We start from the raw sequence: 16,906 nt of genomic DNA on the forward strand, positions 1-16,906 counted from the left end.
TTCACATCATTTTGCAAGAAACAGACTTCTCACATACCTCTCTCAAATGAGTTCTTGATATCATTGACTTCAACCTGAGATCCAGGAACTCTAAAAATACCCTGTTGTTGTAGACCTGGACATAAAACAAGAGGTAAAAGAAAGGCTTATTGCAGTATTTTGAATATCAGTCATTTATTTTCATTGCTAACCGCCCTGAGACCTACGGGTATAATGCGGTATAATAATAATAATAATAATAATAATAATAATAATAATAATAATAATAATGAAAGAATAAAAACATAATTGAGAAAAATGTAAATTAAGATTGATTTTCACTTCTAAATGCTCTAGTACTAGGGCAAGCAACTGAAGGCTCATCTGTTATCTGCAGTCTACCAAGGCTTCCACCCAGCCTACAAACCAGTGTGTGCATTGCTATGATCTAGATAGCTGTTGTTTGGCAGGTGTCAGGGCGGGTATTGAGAGCAGATCAGCAATAACTCACAAGGTGTCAGTGAAATTAATTCTTTATTCAAAGAAACAAAACAGCTCAGGCCTAGTGAGCACAGCAACTCTTCTCAGTATATCTTGCCCCAATGAGGCAGTTGCGAGGACTGAAGGTCCCTGCCTTCCCATAGGTCTCTACGCCTCCTCCTCCCCTGATCCTTCCCAAGTAATCTGAGACTCTGACGCATTGCATTTCTCTGCTCCACCCTCTTCACTTCCCTGTGTGTTCTGGGAGACTGGAGGAAGGGGAGCTGGTCGAAGCAGGAGGCGGAGACTCCCTGGATTCTGCAGCGGCCTGTCTCATCTCTGCCTCTTGGCCCCCTCTGGTCTCCAGCCTCCGCTTCTGCTTCTGGCTGGCTCTCTGCAGCCTCTTCTTGCTCACTAAGTCCTGTTACCTCTTCAGCTTCTAACACACCCTCCTCCCAGTCTGCTCCCTCTTCTCCCATCATCATCCCACCACGAATCCTCTGGCTCTGAGCCTTCTTCCTCTGCTAGTACCTCCCACCACTCCTATGCATCCAGCCAGTCCAACAGAGAAAACCTTGAATAAGCTGAATATGGTTAATGGACCTTACATCACCTACCCTGCACTAGAACAATGCTGATACTTTATCATGATCTTGGATACACTGCAATAGATGGAAAGGCATCAGTTGATTTCTTTCAAACGTGTCTGGACTGAGGTCCACAAAAGCCAGCAAGAGCACATACAACCCAATAATTTATCATACACAAAATGTTATTGTGTTGATGCTAAATCAATGCTATATAAAATAACAATAATTATGACTCAGGCCCATAGCTGTCAAGTTCTCCCTTTTTAAACGGGAAATTCCCTTATGCTGAATAGGCTTCCTCATGAGAAAGGGGGAAACTTGACAGCTATCCTCAGGCCCATATGATTAAGCAATGAAACAAGCATTTTCTGTTTGCATTTCAGACAGAAGAAGTTCTTGAACAGAGAGAGTTTCTTAGAAAATCTATAGCCAACGGGGAGGCTACCAAAAGAACTTACCATATAAGTTGATGTACCGAATGCAACTTTCGACCACAAGTGGAATAGCCTGTCCTGAATCCTTTGAAATAACAATCAAATAAAGAAAAATTGAGCATACTGATTTGATGAAGTCAGTGGTTTAGAAAACACATTCTAGCAAAGACTGCACAAAAAGTCTCAGGTTGGAAAAAGAGCACCATTAGTTTAATCATAGAGTTAGCAATAAATTAAGATAACAATCGCTGCAAGTTTTTGAAACAGCGCTTCACATATCCTACATATTGTCAGCTTTGAGAAAAAATCATAAATTAGAAGCTGGTCCCTGGAATCAATCTGATTTAGTCTGAAGCAACGTATGGGGTATTATGCAGCTGGATCATAACTATCACTTTACAGAAATGTAGCTATGAGCCAGGCCTTCTGTAAAAATGCACTATTGCTTGGTTGTACCATTCAAATGTTTTCAAACCAAGAACTGTTGCCTTGAAGTAAACAATTTTGAAATGCTAGCCTGAATCACAGAGGAAGGCAAGGGGAAAAGTTATCCTTGCATGAGTTTTGGCTTTTGTATCCATCGCTAAAAACTTAATGTGAGTATAGCGTATTTTTGGCATGGGATTACAATTGTCTCCCTTAAATTTAGATTGTGCTCATATTATATAAACATATATGATTTTTTTTTCCAGAAAGGGGGGCCTCTACTAGTAAATACCTGGTTTCTGGTTCGAGCATTCCTTCTTCCTCTGATAAGCAAACAAAGCAGCAAAGTAGGGAAAAAAGAAAAGGTTAAGCAAGAATAAGATCAGTTAAAGTAAGCATAACTTCCAGAGGCTATGAAAGCTCAAATGCAATGGCAGCTTAGAAGGATCTAGTTGAAGCTCCAACACCCCATATAACTGCTTAGTATGCAATCTCTTGTCCTCAGTGACCAACTTTCAGATTACTCTTATAATAATTTATTGCGTTCTCCTCATCCCCATATTTAGTTCTTCCAACAGACGCCCCCCCCCCCTTTCAGATCTCCACATTCACAGGCAAAAGCAAGACAATCTCACAGCCCTGCTGGCAAGAAAGTGAAGATTTTGCCTGTCAAGTTATGGGCATGCCTTAGTAGGCTGTTGGAAGTATGTTTCTGTGACACAGTTCTTCCTCTATGTGGGTGGTTTGGATTATTATTTTTTGCTGCTCTGGTTTAATTTTAATATGTGCATTGTTTTATACTTAGATTTTAGTTTGACTTTTTATTTTGTAAGCTTCTTTGAAGGCCTTCTGTGTGGAAAACAATGTAAAGTATTAATATCAATCTATACATAAAGCAAACCTTTCCTAATGGGAAGATATTTCTTTGTTGTTGTTTTCTGTGGCTGAGACCCATAGTGAATATACCTCAACTTTTTTCTTTCTTTCTTTTTAAGGAGCATACTTTAGGACATACTTAACCATGCATTTTGGGGCCTGGGGCATAAGAAACATTCACAGGAGAGCAAATAGAATTGTCACTTCAGAGTAATATTTCTCTCTGGCGTTATTAAGAAAGCTCAGTTTAAATGGAGGCAAGCTTTCTTTTTCTTCTTACCCTGAAGCAGCCATTGCTTCTAGGAAAACATAGAACTGCTGCTTTGGTTTTGATCTGACACTGCAATCTTATTGCTTGAAAATTCACCACCACTAGTTTCCGTCAGGAATCTCTTTATTGGAAGTGGGTCAACCCTCTTCAGATAGATTTCTAGTGGCATTAGTTCCTTTGGCGCAACACTGAATAGGTTGATTTAATTAATATTAAAATTTAAAGCTTAATATAACTGGAAATTTTTGAAAAGAAACATTTAATAGTCCTACCATGTTTATAATCACTAGGAACCAGCTAAAAAGTAGTGGCTGGTCAGTTTCAGGTGTGGTTGGATGACGCAAATTATCTTGGCCTATTTCATAGTGGTTCTAGAGTTTGCTTTTGTACTGGAATGGCTTTTGTTTGCCCAAAGTGATGGCTTTCATTAGGAGAAAGACTGGGGGAGTGCAACATTGCTTATTCTTCTTGATCTTTCAAGTGGCTTTTGATACTATTTGGTGTCATTCTATGACTTGGAGGCCCTGTTATAGGATAGTTCTGCTCCTACTTACAGGGCCAGTTCCAGAAAGTCCTGTGTTTCAACCCACTGAAAAAGTCACATTCAACATATAAAAAATAATCATGAGACTCTACCCTTAAAGGTATCCACAGTTTCACTTTTTGGGTGGCTGGTGGCTGAACATTATACATCTGAATGGTTTGAAGTGGTGGCAGTGTTAGATATTGGGACATGCAGTAACAACATGCTGATTGATGCATTGCTCTGGGAGTAGGGTTGCCAGACTCAATAGAGGACAGGACTTCTGTGCCTTTAATTGCCCTGCTCTCTTTTGAGTCTGGAAACCTTAAAGAGAAACCAGCAGACCCTTTGTTCTGGCAACCCTATCTGAGAGTTGTGAAGCCCCTCACACCAGATGCCTGAACTAGCACAAAATGGCATCATTCATGAACATTTTGACTGCTCAGGGAACTCATGCCTCACACTTCCTGGCCAGGTTTTGTGACAGCAATGATCTCCATCTACGGAGCTCTTCCATGCAAGGAGGGCGTCTGGTCAAAGTTGGCAAGACTCTTTCTGGTGCAGTTTGCTCAGAGGGGTGATAGGTGTAGGGTTGGGCATGGCTGCTGATGTGGCCCCTTCCACAACTTCATTCAGCGCATGGAGAGGGGCTGTGTCAACCCCTCAAAGGTGACTGAAAGAAGATGGCATAGGCAGCGAACCACCCAATAGAAAATTAATGGAAAAGGGTAGGTGGAGAATGAGGGCTTGAAGTCAAGCTAGAGGAGATAGGGATGACAAAAGGAACTTCCTTAAGTTCAGGTGGTACCATAAACAGGAAGTGGGCAGGGAAGAGGGAAAGCTAGGCATTAACAAGAAGGCAGGTAGCTCAAAGAAGTGGGGAAAACTCAGCTGTGATCTCACATCCTGATTTTACTTATTCCACAAAGATCTCAGAGCAGCTTATATATGGGTCTTCACGTGGCCTTGCACCCAGACAGCTTTAAAGGGCCACACCGAGTTAGTAGAATTGCATTGCATGCCTTCACACTTCTCTCTGGGATTTACATTAGACCCTGTGGTGGCAAAGTTCTAAGAGCAGGACAAGCTCTTCGACATGACTTGATTAACATGCACCATAGACTTTTATAGCTGTCCGCTCCCCATGTATATACACAAAATCAGAGACAAGACTACTGGAGTCAAGTCTACTGGAGCCACTAAAAAGCAATTTGCTCCTGTGCTAGAATAATAATAATAATAATAATAATAATAATAATAATAATAATAATAGGAAAGCTTAAATGTGTTTCTCTTTGCAATAATCAGTACTGCTTTAAAGAATACAAATCTTTCTAAATTCCTAAATCAGCATCCTATTTTTAAGCTGTGCCTAAGGCATAAAACTGAATGCTGAATGGAGATTGACTCCAAAATGGCTGCAATTCTTCAGCCCACTCAAAGCTTCTATTTCCTCAATGTCTGTTAAACCATAGCTCTTTCCAAATAGCAGCAAGATCAATGCATTTTCTTCTGTAACACTCAGTGCAATCCTGGATGTTGTGCATATTAATCTTTTATGGTATGGAGTGGGGACGTAAAAACGAGCCTGCCAAATGCTTATTTAAAGACATGCACAACTTTGCTGAACAGTTTTAACAGAACTGCATTAGGCTCATGTAAATAAAATACTGAAAATACCTAGCTTGTCATTCAGTGAGCCGTACACAGGACAGGTACAGCTCCCCCCCACCCCACTCAATCCTTACAAAGCTTGTTGTTTCTTTTTTCTCACAGCCATTGGAGAACAAGTTGCTGAAATATTACATTATTATTATTATTATTATTATTATTATTATTATTATTACATTCAGGGCTTTTTAAAGCCGGAATTCACTGGAACTCAGTTCCGTAATCTCTTAGGTGGGTGGCGTTGCCATTCTAAGAAAACAACGGAGGTGTTCATGGTGAGTTCTGGCACTTCTTTTTCTAGAAAAATATCAATGACTTTATTATTCTTTTAAAGGGGGACATCCAGAATTTTCTAGAAGTAGGGGGTAGGAAGGGTACCCCAACATGGGTCAAACTTTCTCAGCCACTCCCCTCTGTCGCTTTCCTTCAAAACAAACATTCAGGAGTTTTCTGCCTGTGGAATAAATGGTTGAGTATACATTTTGTTTTTGCTAATAGCATCTTGCCTTTCTTAAATTACAAAGAGCCATATCAGTCTGAGCACCGAAATCTTTTTAGGATTTTTGTTTAACTCTGATCCACTGCAAATCTCTTTTAACGGAAGGCAGGCATGCTGCATTTAAATTCCAGGATGTTCATATAAACAGCAGCTTATAAAACCTCGGTAGTTCTGCCTGCAGTGATAAGATATGGCAGGTTGCAATTAGCATGCTGACAGGCACAAAGAGTGTTGCGCTTCCATACTGTTCCACAAGGGTCATTACACTTATCTCATCCCTCCCAGTTGGCACAAACAGGAGTGATGTGCCTCACTATTGCAGTAAGGAGGAGGAGCAACAGCCACCAATAGAAATTGTCACTGAGGCAGAGGCATACTAACCACTTTAATGGTGTGATGTGCAGTGCATGGGAAAGGCCAGGTCCAAGAGAAGGAAACAGGTTCAGCAGTTAGAAGAGAAAAAATGCTACCATTACATCCACAGTGTCCACAGACTCTCACTGTTAGACAGCAAGTACCTTAATGAATGTTTCCATATTGCCGTTAAAGAGTTTATGATTATAGACTGAGAGAGGCCTAGGTCTCCTCATTTTCTGTGGCTTAGGGGGAAGACATGGGGGCCTGAGAAAAATGGAACAAAAGAGATCAACAAAACATCAACTTGAATACAATGGCAGGGGAAGAGTTCAAAGACTGCAAATAAAAAAGACCTAGAAGGGGAAAGGTCACTGTGAGGACGAGAGCATTGGCTCCAACCATATTATGCGACCATTACCACCTTGATATCTTCCTCATATATCTGTTATTTTAAATATCAACGTGGGGAACCTAGGACATGGACTCACCTGTATCTCAAGGATATAATGCCAACTCTCCACTCCGAAAGAAGAGGGGAGGATACAGGACAAAAGACAGCCAAGAAGCAACAATGGGTATGGAGACAGACAAGACAAGGAAGAGGGGGGGGAAGTAAAGACACAGGAACTTGTCCATACTTTTATGGATAACTTATAGTAAAACTCACTTGGGAATGTGGGTTGAGGTCAGCAATAGGCAAATGCTTTCTGCATTGAAAGAGGTTGTACTAGATGACCCTTCCCTTCCAACTCTACAATTCTATTATTCTATGTCTGCCCCAGTTTCTAGAGACCCACGCCTTTGTCAACTTGTCTTTTAATGTAGCACCTTTCATTTCCAAAGGATCGCCATCAATTTTGCACACAGAATTTATATATTATCATACTTACCCACTGGCCATGCTAGCTGGGACTGCTGCGAGTCCAGCAACACATGGCCCTTCAGATGTTCAGCAGTCCCAGATAGCATGGCCAATGGGTAAATATGATGTTAGGTGTAGTCCAACGGTATCTGGAGAGCCACAGACATCTCTCTTCTGAACACAGTATGGCTGACTTTTCCTTTTCAACATGAAAACCACTGGCATGGCCTAGCAACCCATTGCATAAAACAAACTGCCAACCTAGCAGGGACACATTCCTTACTCCCAGTGTAACTTTGGAAGCATTCAGTAAGCTTTGCCTAAGAGTGGGAGGAGGTGACAGCCGCCGCAGGCCCTAATACTCTGATTGAAAGACTTTATAGAAATTCTAGCTATATAAACTTGTTAGGAGGCACTGGATCAATAATAGCAATAGACAGTCCTCTTTGGTGATAGAGGCCGCAAACAAGGTGGAAAAGAACCGCTTTTGACAGCTGGAGAAGATGGCGCAAGGGTCTGCACTGTGTGCTGCCTCTATTTGTGTGGAAGGCATACCCCTTGGAGATAGATGGGAAAGCTGTGCATGTTCATGTGTTTTAATGTGCCCTTAGTGCCCCTGAAGTTCAAATAGTTCGGATATTTTATCATGTATTTTTAAAACATAACCAACTCTAAGCAGGATAAAAACACTATGAGACAAAAACACTGTGAGACAACAGTATACAGTTACGATTGCCAGGAATGCTGCGGTGCAGAAATAGATCTGTTCTTTTGGGGGTAAGTTCTGAATTTGGATTCAGTCCCTCAGCCTACCAAAGTTCTGGCATTTTAAGGAATTGTGCAAATTCTGTCCCATACATGCTATTGTTATCCCTGGCTATAAAAGGATAGTCTCACTGAGAGAATATAAAGTGTTATACCTCTTCACAGTAGCTTGTAAATTAAAATTCATTTGCAGCCGATTAGAAAGGCTGTTTTTCTCACAGTCTGCACTGACCAGCATGATATGCAACCCAGTATTTCACATGCTTGGCTGGGAAAAGAGCTTCTCATGAAAAGGGGCTACACTCTAACTAGCATTTATGCTAGCATTTGCAAAATTGTTTTCTCAATTTCTTCACTAGTACTGCAGTTTATTAAACATTGAGGCAGTGCTATATTTTTAAAAATGAGTTTGACAGCCCAGCTGTCCTGTATATCAGAGTCCTATATCCTACTGTTATACATCATGACAAAATTCTTGCAACTGAGCTGAAAAGCAATTGCTGCATTTCTTTGGGAGTTCTTCAAGCAATGGAGAAAACCTCCCTCTCCGACCTCTACCTTCTTCCTCCTCAGCTGAAAGCATGCAACCATTTTAATGATTCTTCAAGACTGCAGCAGAATGGCCGGCTTCAGCCCTGCAGGGTTGTTAAGCTGAAGGGTGAGCAGAAGCTGCCTTTTGGTACAAGAATTAAAAATCTGTGCTCTGAGCAAAATGAATTTCAGATGTTCAGAGCTTGTTCTTCTACAGAAACAAAAAAAGAAGTCATCTGTACAGAGCCATCGTCACTCAGGTCACAGAGCGACACATTCTTTTATGAAGCAGGCATCTGAAAAGCTAACCATTGAACCTAGGAGGTAAATATTTGGGGCAAAACTTCCTTTCCTCCACTGAAGCTTTTAAATCAGGAAAAAAAAACCTTTAGGGGACACAGATGTCATGGCTCCCAACAGACTTGACAATAGCCTGTAACAATTGCAGCAATTACTGAGTCCTCTTTCTTTTGGAACCACACTGGTAGCAATGGAGCCTGGCAGGAAACAAGAACTGTAGCAGCACTACCTGCCTGTTCCAATGCAGGTACCACTAATCTGGCCAGGAAGTAACAAGAGCAAAACAGTGCCTGCGTGGGACCATCAAGAATCACCAGCGCTACCAGCCTTCTACAGATTTAACAGCTACAGCTTCTCTCAAGGATCCTTGAAAACTAGAGCACTGGCGCGTGGGTGGGGGCACTAGGGATCTCTTGACCAACCAGTACCAGCTCAGTTAAAAACACCACTGCAACCCCAGGTGCCCTTATAGGTAACTGCAACAATTAAGTCAGTTTAAAACTGATGGAAGTTTGTAATGTAAAAATTCTTGGAATGGGAAAGAATTATTGTTTGTCACAGGGGAGAGTGTGGCAGGGGGAGAGACAGAGAGAGGAGTGAGTGAATTTAGAATATAGGATGAAATGATGGGTAAGAGAAGGGGCTGAAAGACAGGGCAGTGCATTTCAAACTTCCCAAACCATATTTTTACATGCCTCTTATACTAAATAACTTTGGCCAGCCTTGTCATACAAAACACATACACTTCTAAATATATGTATTTCACCCTGTTACACAATATGTGTCCCTCCCTTCATCTCTCCCATTCAATCCTTCCCCCAAGTGGCTTTTCATCGCCACTGCCTGCTGCTGCTGAATGATATTTTCATTGCTTAACTGAATCAGGTTATGCTCTCTTGCCAATTTCTGTCAGCAGCTCTCCTTTTCTCGGTTTCCTAGACTCTGCTTATCCTTCTGAAGTGACTTCTTTCCCTTCAAACACCCTTAGATTTTTCCTTACTCTCCCTTACCAAAATTATCCAATATTTACTTTTATTCTCAATGCCTATCCTTCCTTATTTTTTGTTACAGAGAAGGGGTCATTTAGCAGACTCTCCATGCCAAAAGGTAAGAGGGGATCAATCCTAGAGTTGGTTGGATGGATGTAAACTCCATATTGTGCTCCTGAACGAATATCAGCCAGCAAGGGAGGTCTTGCCAGTTAGGCCAAGATGGCTGGTCAGTGTCATAAACAGACCAGAAATAAGCTCCACTATATCCATGGAGACACTGCAATGCACCGAGCTGACACAGCATTCCTCATGATTTCAGAGCCAGTCAGCTAAAAATTACACTGCAGGAAAAACAAGGGCCTGTTTGTCATATTTCTAATTAATCCATTTAGGCAATGCAGATAAGAGTAGGCCCCTAGAGCAGGGTGTTGCCCCTCTGCAGCACAATGGCTAAAGGATTCCACCCCACCACACAAAAATCTATTTATTGCAGATGCATCTTACAGTAGCAATACCAACTACTCTCCAGAATGCAATATTAAATTCATATATACAGCTTCCACTTACCTGGTTGTACCACATTCAGCTCTTTCACCTGGGGTGGGGAAGAAATCACATGTTAATTCCATCCTTGTTTACATAATATAAAAGGTCACAGCTATTTGGTTTATTTTTTTCTTCAAAAATTGGGGGCGGGGGGAAACTGTTCTAACGTTAAGCTACAAGTTAACTGCTCATATATGGCAAGTGAGAAATCACAAGGGTCTGAAGACATTACATTTTACTCATAAAACCTCAGTTTACTATTAATTTACAAATTTGGGAGTGTATCCAACTAAGTTCTACTCAGAGTTGACTTACTTAATAAACTTAAATTGGTCCTCTCCATTAATTCCAAATCTACTATTGAGCAGGGAATAGTGTTCGATACAATCCCTTGACTGCCGAAAGCCATCTTACAAGTCAAGAACCATGTTGACTTGAGAGCATCTCTATACTTCCCTACTCCAATCAATCATCTCAGGATGATACTCAGAGGCTTTCGGAGCTTGTTTCTTTCTTGAATCCTAATCTCGGACGTCAGCCTCAGCATTGCTCCTTGCATCTTTCCAATAGTGAGATTCAGACGCAGGGAGGAACATCTTTGTGGCTGCATAGAATCACAGAATTGTAGAGTTTGAATGGACCACAAGGGTCATCTAGTTCAACCCCCTGCAATGCACAAATATTGTGCCCAATGTGGGACTCGAACCCATAACCCTGAGGTTAAGAGTCTCGTACTCTACCAACTGTGCTATCCAACTGTTGAAGACCTACTGTCTTCTTAAGCCATACAATAACTCTAGCTAGCTAGAGTTAAGGGGCCAGCTGGGGATACAGTTGGCGAGGAGGGCAAATATTTTAGCTGCATCTCCGTCTTTAGCATTTTGATTAGTATTATCTTCAGCTCTCTTATAGAGCCGTTTTCTGCCTTGAGCCTTCAGGGATGACGTTTGTTAAGAGCTTAAATAAATTATTAAAAGATCCAGGCAGCTAGCATAAATCGAACAGCTCTACTGTCAATGAAGTTTAGTCAATCTGCACCAGATAAAAGATCTGTGCCTCAATAGCTCTTATTTTTAGCAGTTAAAAGAGCGGGGGATAGGGGGTGGGGGAAGGGAGATAGGGACGAGTACTGATATGGACTACTATCCTTGGGAATCATGCAGAAGATTATCCCATCACCTCACTGAGGATATGCTAACAGCATGAGAACACAGTGCAGTATTTAGCAGATCAGCTTTTTCCTACGAGATAACTGCCCATTTGACTTTAACCAGACAGACTCCCATGTTTGCTGTCTTTGCCCCTTCAAAGTATTTACAACATTTGGGTTTGATAGAAGGTGGCATGCCACTACATACTGTTAAAGTGTATGTCATTCCATTCATAACTCAGTAAACAGATTCCTCATTTTCTTTGTGGAATTTCGTTTGTTTTTGTTTCAGGACCAAAACTGCCTTAAAAAAAAGTTGCATTCTCCCTCTCTCTCTTAATCAATATATAAAAGAAACATTTTTGGATGCAGCTCATTTCTGGTTTTGCAATCATGTGCCCTAAGGTATCTGAAGAAGTGTGCATGCACACGAAAGCTCATACCAAAAACTTAGTTGGTCTTTAGGAATTTTTTTCTATGTGCCCTAAGGGTCAACCTTAAAAGACTTGCATGTTCTCTGTGTACACTTCCACTGGCAACATGCATTATCAAGAGGTGATTGTAGATAACAGTGAAAATAAGAAAAGAGATCCCCATGAAAGAACAGATGAAGTTGCCTTTGGACCACTGGCTCATCCAGCCTGATGTTCCTTCTCTAAATGCCCTAGCTAACCTGGCATCCTAAGCACAAGGTAATAGTTGACTCCATTGCTCCTGAAGAACATGTTGTTCGAAATGTGACGGACTATTTATTCCTCTTAAAAATAAATAATAAACCTTCAGTGTCACTTCAGATTGGCTCTCCTGTTGTATTTATTCTTTTCAGATGCTGCCTCTACTTTTTTAAATATCTTTTTTAGCATGTAAAGTGTTGGACTAGGACCTGGGAGTAAGGTAAAGGTAAAGGGACCCCTGACCATTAGGTCCAGTCGTGACCGACTCTGGGGTTGCGCGCTCATCTCGCATTATTGGTCGAGGGAGCCGGCGTATAGCTTCCAGGTCATGTGGCCAGCATGACAAAGCCACTTCTGGCAAACCAGAGCAGCACATGGAAACGCCGTTTACCTTCCCGCTGTAGCGGTTCCTATTTATCTACTTGCATTTTGATGTGCTTTCGAACTGCTAGGTTGGCAGGAGCTGGGACCAAGCAACGGGAGCTCACCCCGTCACAGGGATTCGAACCGCCGACCTTCTGATCAGCAAGCCCTAGGCTCAGTGGCTTAACCACAGCACCACCTGGGTCCCATAGGACCTGGGAGACCAGGGTTCAAATCCCTACTTGGCCGTGAAGCTCACCGGATGTGACCTTGGGTCAACACTGCCCCTCACCTAGCCTACCTCATACAGTTGATGTGGGAATTAAATTAGGAGGGGGAGAATCATGTATGCCACCTTGAGCTCCTTGGAGGAAAATAAATGTAATAAATAATTGTTTATGTTTAAATTGAAGGAGCAAAGAAATCTATAAAACAGTGGAAAAAAATTTCAGAATAAAGGATCAGGCAATGAAACATTTTTCCATGTGAAGTTGCATGCAGGCTTCAAGATTGTTGAAAGATCTTTCTGTAAGGCACCTGAAAGGGATGCTTGTGGTGACTGTGCCAAAAATAATCAACTACTCTGCCTTTTATCCTATATGACTCATGGCTACTGAATTTAAACTTCCAGGTGAGATAGTGAGTGAAAGCAGATAAAGGGAATTCAAAAAGATGTGACGCAATTACTGGATGAAACAATGTAAGAATATTGTAATTTCTGATTAACTAATTAACAAATAAGCTAAAGTGCATAAAAGTGCAGTCCTAAAGCCTAACTACAGCTTCACCTGGAAAGGGGGTATCATTTGTTATCTGGCCCAAATGGAATATCCAAGACTGTGCTCGTAAATTGGTCAAGAGAGTAACGGCATGAGAGTTAAAGGAGCTGGGCTAAATCAAAGTCAGATGAAGGATCTTCATAAAAGAGAAAAGTGGAGCTAAGGTTAAAACTGGAGGTGACAGCATAGGCTCAGGGAAAGGACAGCGAGGGGCCTGGAAAAGCCACAAGCTGGCCCCGGAAGTGAGTTTGTGTGTGTATATAAATAAAGGTGTGAGTCATGAAAAACTGGTCCAGCATCCTGGTTAGCAGAGGCAGCTGACCATCATACTAATGATGCAGCTCTTGGTAAATAAATAAGAATGCCTGGAGCCTTAGCTCTTGAGAGCTGCTGAATAATTTTTGCTAACTAGAAAGCTGACTAATAAAACATCCAATCACATCATGTGTTGATTGATAGTGTTGTCTTAGCACTGTCAAAATCTTAGAGGCTTGTTGTCTGAACTAAGGGGAGAGTCCATATGGGTCAGGCTTCAACTAACTGCTAGCTCCGCCCTGTTTCATATGTTAAACACTTGAATGTGGAATCAGCTGCTCTCAGATAAGCCTGGCAGTGGGCAGTGATTGATTATGCCTAATGAGACCTACTCCAATTTTAATATGAAACACAGACCAATCCACAGAAGGGGATATAAAGAAGCAGCCATTGTTCTAATAAGGCTGCATACGCTTGTAGGTTTACCAGCTCTGTGGCAGAGAGAAATTTCTAAGACAGAAGAGAAAGTATTGACACAATTTTTTTAAAAAAACACAGTTTAAAGAACTGTGTATCAAATGCTGTCTCTTATGATGAGTCAGGTCTTAAAATCATATTAACTTGGGAGAGGCAACTATCTATGGGATTAAAGCCAGCAAAATCCAATTAAACTTTTATATGTTTATATCTGTGTTACAAGGGCTGCAGTATTAAAAGTAGATCAGAGGCAATGGATGCCAAACTTTAAGAAGTATATTCACTCCTAGTGTATGACAGCAAAATATAGCAATAAATCACCAGAAGCTTCTGCAAACTGGGCATCTCTAAAATGAGAAATAGTCCCTTGTTCACCAAGCACAACTTTTTAAAAAGTCTCATGGGCTCCAGTTCAGCTCAGGTTCCAATTTATATTCAGGATAGGACATAAATCTTTCATTCAACCTTAGGTACCTACTTGAGTTAAGGCAACCACTCTTCTTGAAGTATTTTTAAGGTCACACTTGTGCAAAGCAGAGACTTTTTGAGGAGATGGCATTGTTGAGGGGACAGCATACAAAAGGGGTAAAATATCAGCCTCACAGATCCAGTGGTAGGAAATGACAGCTGTATTTTCTTGTACTAACCATTAATAAAAACAAAGGGTCATGCAGCAGCTTACAAATTTATAAGGGGGTAAGCTTTTGTGGGTTACTAAGAGTCCTCTTCATCAACATTTGGGTGAGGACAGGAGTTAAAGCATGGGCTGCTAATGCAGTTTCTGTGGTCCCCCATTGACCTTCCCTAGCAGGTCTGAAAGCAGCATTCTTCTGAAACCATGTGTCGCTCATGTCAGTTTCTTTGGTTTGCAAATGGAACTTCCCACAGGCCTTCAAAGGTTGACAAACTTAAAAGCTCAGTCCCGAAGAGCTGAAAGCAACTGGCTCAGGCCAGATTATGGCAGACCTATTCCCAAGTGGACAATCTCAATAGCAAACCAGAAGGAGAATAAATTGTAGCCTACAGCATCCCTTTAAAAGTTGATTAAAACATTCATTAGGCATTCCTTCTGTCACCAAGGACAATAATTATCACCAGAGGAGAGAGGGAAGGGCAGCAAAGTGATCCACAGGCAGGCCCAAACCACCAGCTCCACTATGTTGATAGGTGGGAAAGTCTGGCCTACTTACACATGCCTTGAAACAGGCCAATTATTTCCCAAACTCTGCTGTCAGGTAAAAAGATGAATGCCTCTCAACACATGAAACCATGCACAGCTGTACTGATAGCCTATGTTCCTCCCTTGCCTGCAGGACCTCCACACAAGCAGCCAACTGAGGCCAAATGATTTGAGGCAAGATGCTTCAAATCACTAGTAGCAAAAAAACTATTCTGGTAGAGAGGACCCGGCACATTTTGACTCAAGTTAAGTTACAAGAATTCCCCCTAGATATAAAATCCTCAGCTGTGAAAAACACAATGCCTTTTAATTCCACAGTTCAACATGACAGCTATCAAAACAAGAATGCCACAAATCACCCTGTCCATTGCACATATGTTGGGACACGGGTGGCGCTGTGGTCTAAACCACAGAGCCTAGGGCTTGCTGATCGGAAGATCGGCAGTTCGAATCCCCGTGACGGGGTGAGCTCCCGTTGTTCGGTCCCAGCTCCTGCCCACCTAGCAGTTTGAAAGCATGCACTGCAAGTAGATAAATAGGTACCGCTCCGGCGGGAAGGTAAACGGCGTTTCCATGCGCTGCTCTGGTTCACGAGAAGCGGCTTAGTCATGCTGGCCACATGACCCGGAAGCTGTCTGCAGACAAAGGCCGGCTCCCTCAGCCTATAGAGCAATATGAGCGCGCAACCCTAGAGTCGTCCACGACTGGACCTAATGGTCAGGGGTACCTTTACCTTTACCTTTTATTACACATATAGAGTATGCAAAACATTGAAACGACCATCTAATTTTTTATTGCCATTCAGTTATGATGCTGGAGAATATTTTGGAAAACTTTGTTCCAGATTATGGCTCTAAGCACCAATGCTATCATTTCACTACTTTGGCCTTTTTGGGTTTCAAAAAACAAAAACAAATCATTTATTTGCCAAATGAAATGGATAATTGTTAACAAGAACACAGCTACAAAGGAACGCGTCCATGGGGTTTGGTGTTTTCATTTTTCTTTTTCACTAAACAAAGAGCAGGCAAAGCAGGGATAATGGGGTTCATCCCTAATGCTGAGATGCCTGCCTTACGCCCTGAGGAAACAAATCAACGCAATGGGGCATTCAAACGCCACTCTCAGCCAAAATTAAAAGTGAAAGGACCAAAGATTTTCTGCCCCTCTTCTATTAAGCAGGACAGAATCACTAATCACAAATGTTGACATAAGAAAGAAAACAATAGCAAGTGAGATTTAAGAAGTCTAAGATCCAATTCTAAATCCTGTTGTGATTTGAAATGCAATATTTTTGTTTGGGCTAAGTTGAACTTACCTTCTCCCAGAGTCTGCTTCAGTAAGTCATGTTTAGCCTGCAGCTTGGTAATAAGGTTGCTGCCATTCAAATACTCTTTAAATTTCTGAAGGGAGGAAACAAAAACAAAAACACTGCACACACACACACAAAAGGATAGTGGGCAAAAAAATATTAGCAAAATAAACTTTGAGGCATACATTTATTTCCCTGCAGTGCTGTTGCAAGTACCTTTCTGGAATGAAAGGATGCCTTAATGAACCAGACTTCAGTTGTACATACAAAGATGGACCAAGGATTCATTCGTCATTTGGGCTTTTTCTTTTTCCACAATTTAAGTATCAGTCCTGTTGATCTTATTAAGCCAGAATCCTTTGTGTTGAGCCATGTGCTTGGGGTTAAGGCCTCAGATCACAAGAAGCTCAAAGACAGCAGTTCAAAGAAAGCTTTCTTTTGTCCAGCTTCTGGGAATGGCCTCAATAAGTAAAGAAATTTTGTGCAGGGTGGCGGTGGGGTTCCTACAGAAAGGGTTCTACTTTCATGCAAACAGTGTTAAAGCCAAGAAGGATTCTCACTGCATGAGGTCTGCGGGCTTGGCTGATCAGAAACTTCTGCTGTGGTGATGGATT

General features: G+C 41.6%; 1 protein-coding gene across 6 annotated transcripts in view; it reads right to left on the reverse strand.

Moving 5' to 3' along the window:
- Positions 1–16,906, reverse strand: part of SRGAP3 (SLIT-ROBO Rho GTPase activating protein 3) — a 175,420-nt gene that overhangs the window by 26,913 nt on the left and 131,601 nt on the right. For 3 of the 6 annotated variants that reach the window (XR_004692015.2, XM_035106570.2, XM_035106572.2), the window contains exons 10-14: positions 16,299–16,383; positions 10,124–10,151; positions 6,268–6,370; positions 1,508–1,568; positions 38–115 (exon numbers count right to left, since the gene is read on the reverse strand). Coding sequence is in view for 3 of the 6 variants with exons in the window: in XM_035106570.2 (XP_034962461.1) it covers positions 38–115; positions 1,508–1,568; positions 6,268–6,370; positions 10,124–10,151; positions 16,299–16,383 (355 nt within the window). In the remaining 3 variants the exon portion in view is untranslated. The other 3 variants (XM_035106571.2, XR_004692016.2, XR_009557095.1) reach the window with 3 other exon arrangements.

This window comes from Zootoca vivipara, chromosome 2 (assembly GCF_963506605.1).
Source record: "Zootoca vivipara chromosome 2, rZooViv1.1, whole genome shotgun sequence".
NCBI classification, from domain to species: Eukaryota; Metazoa; Chordata; class Lepidosauria; order Squamata; family Lacertidae; genus Zootoca; species Zootoca vivipara.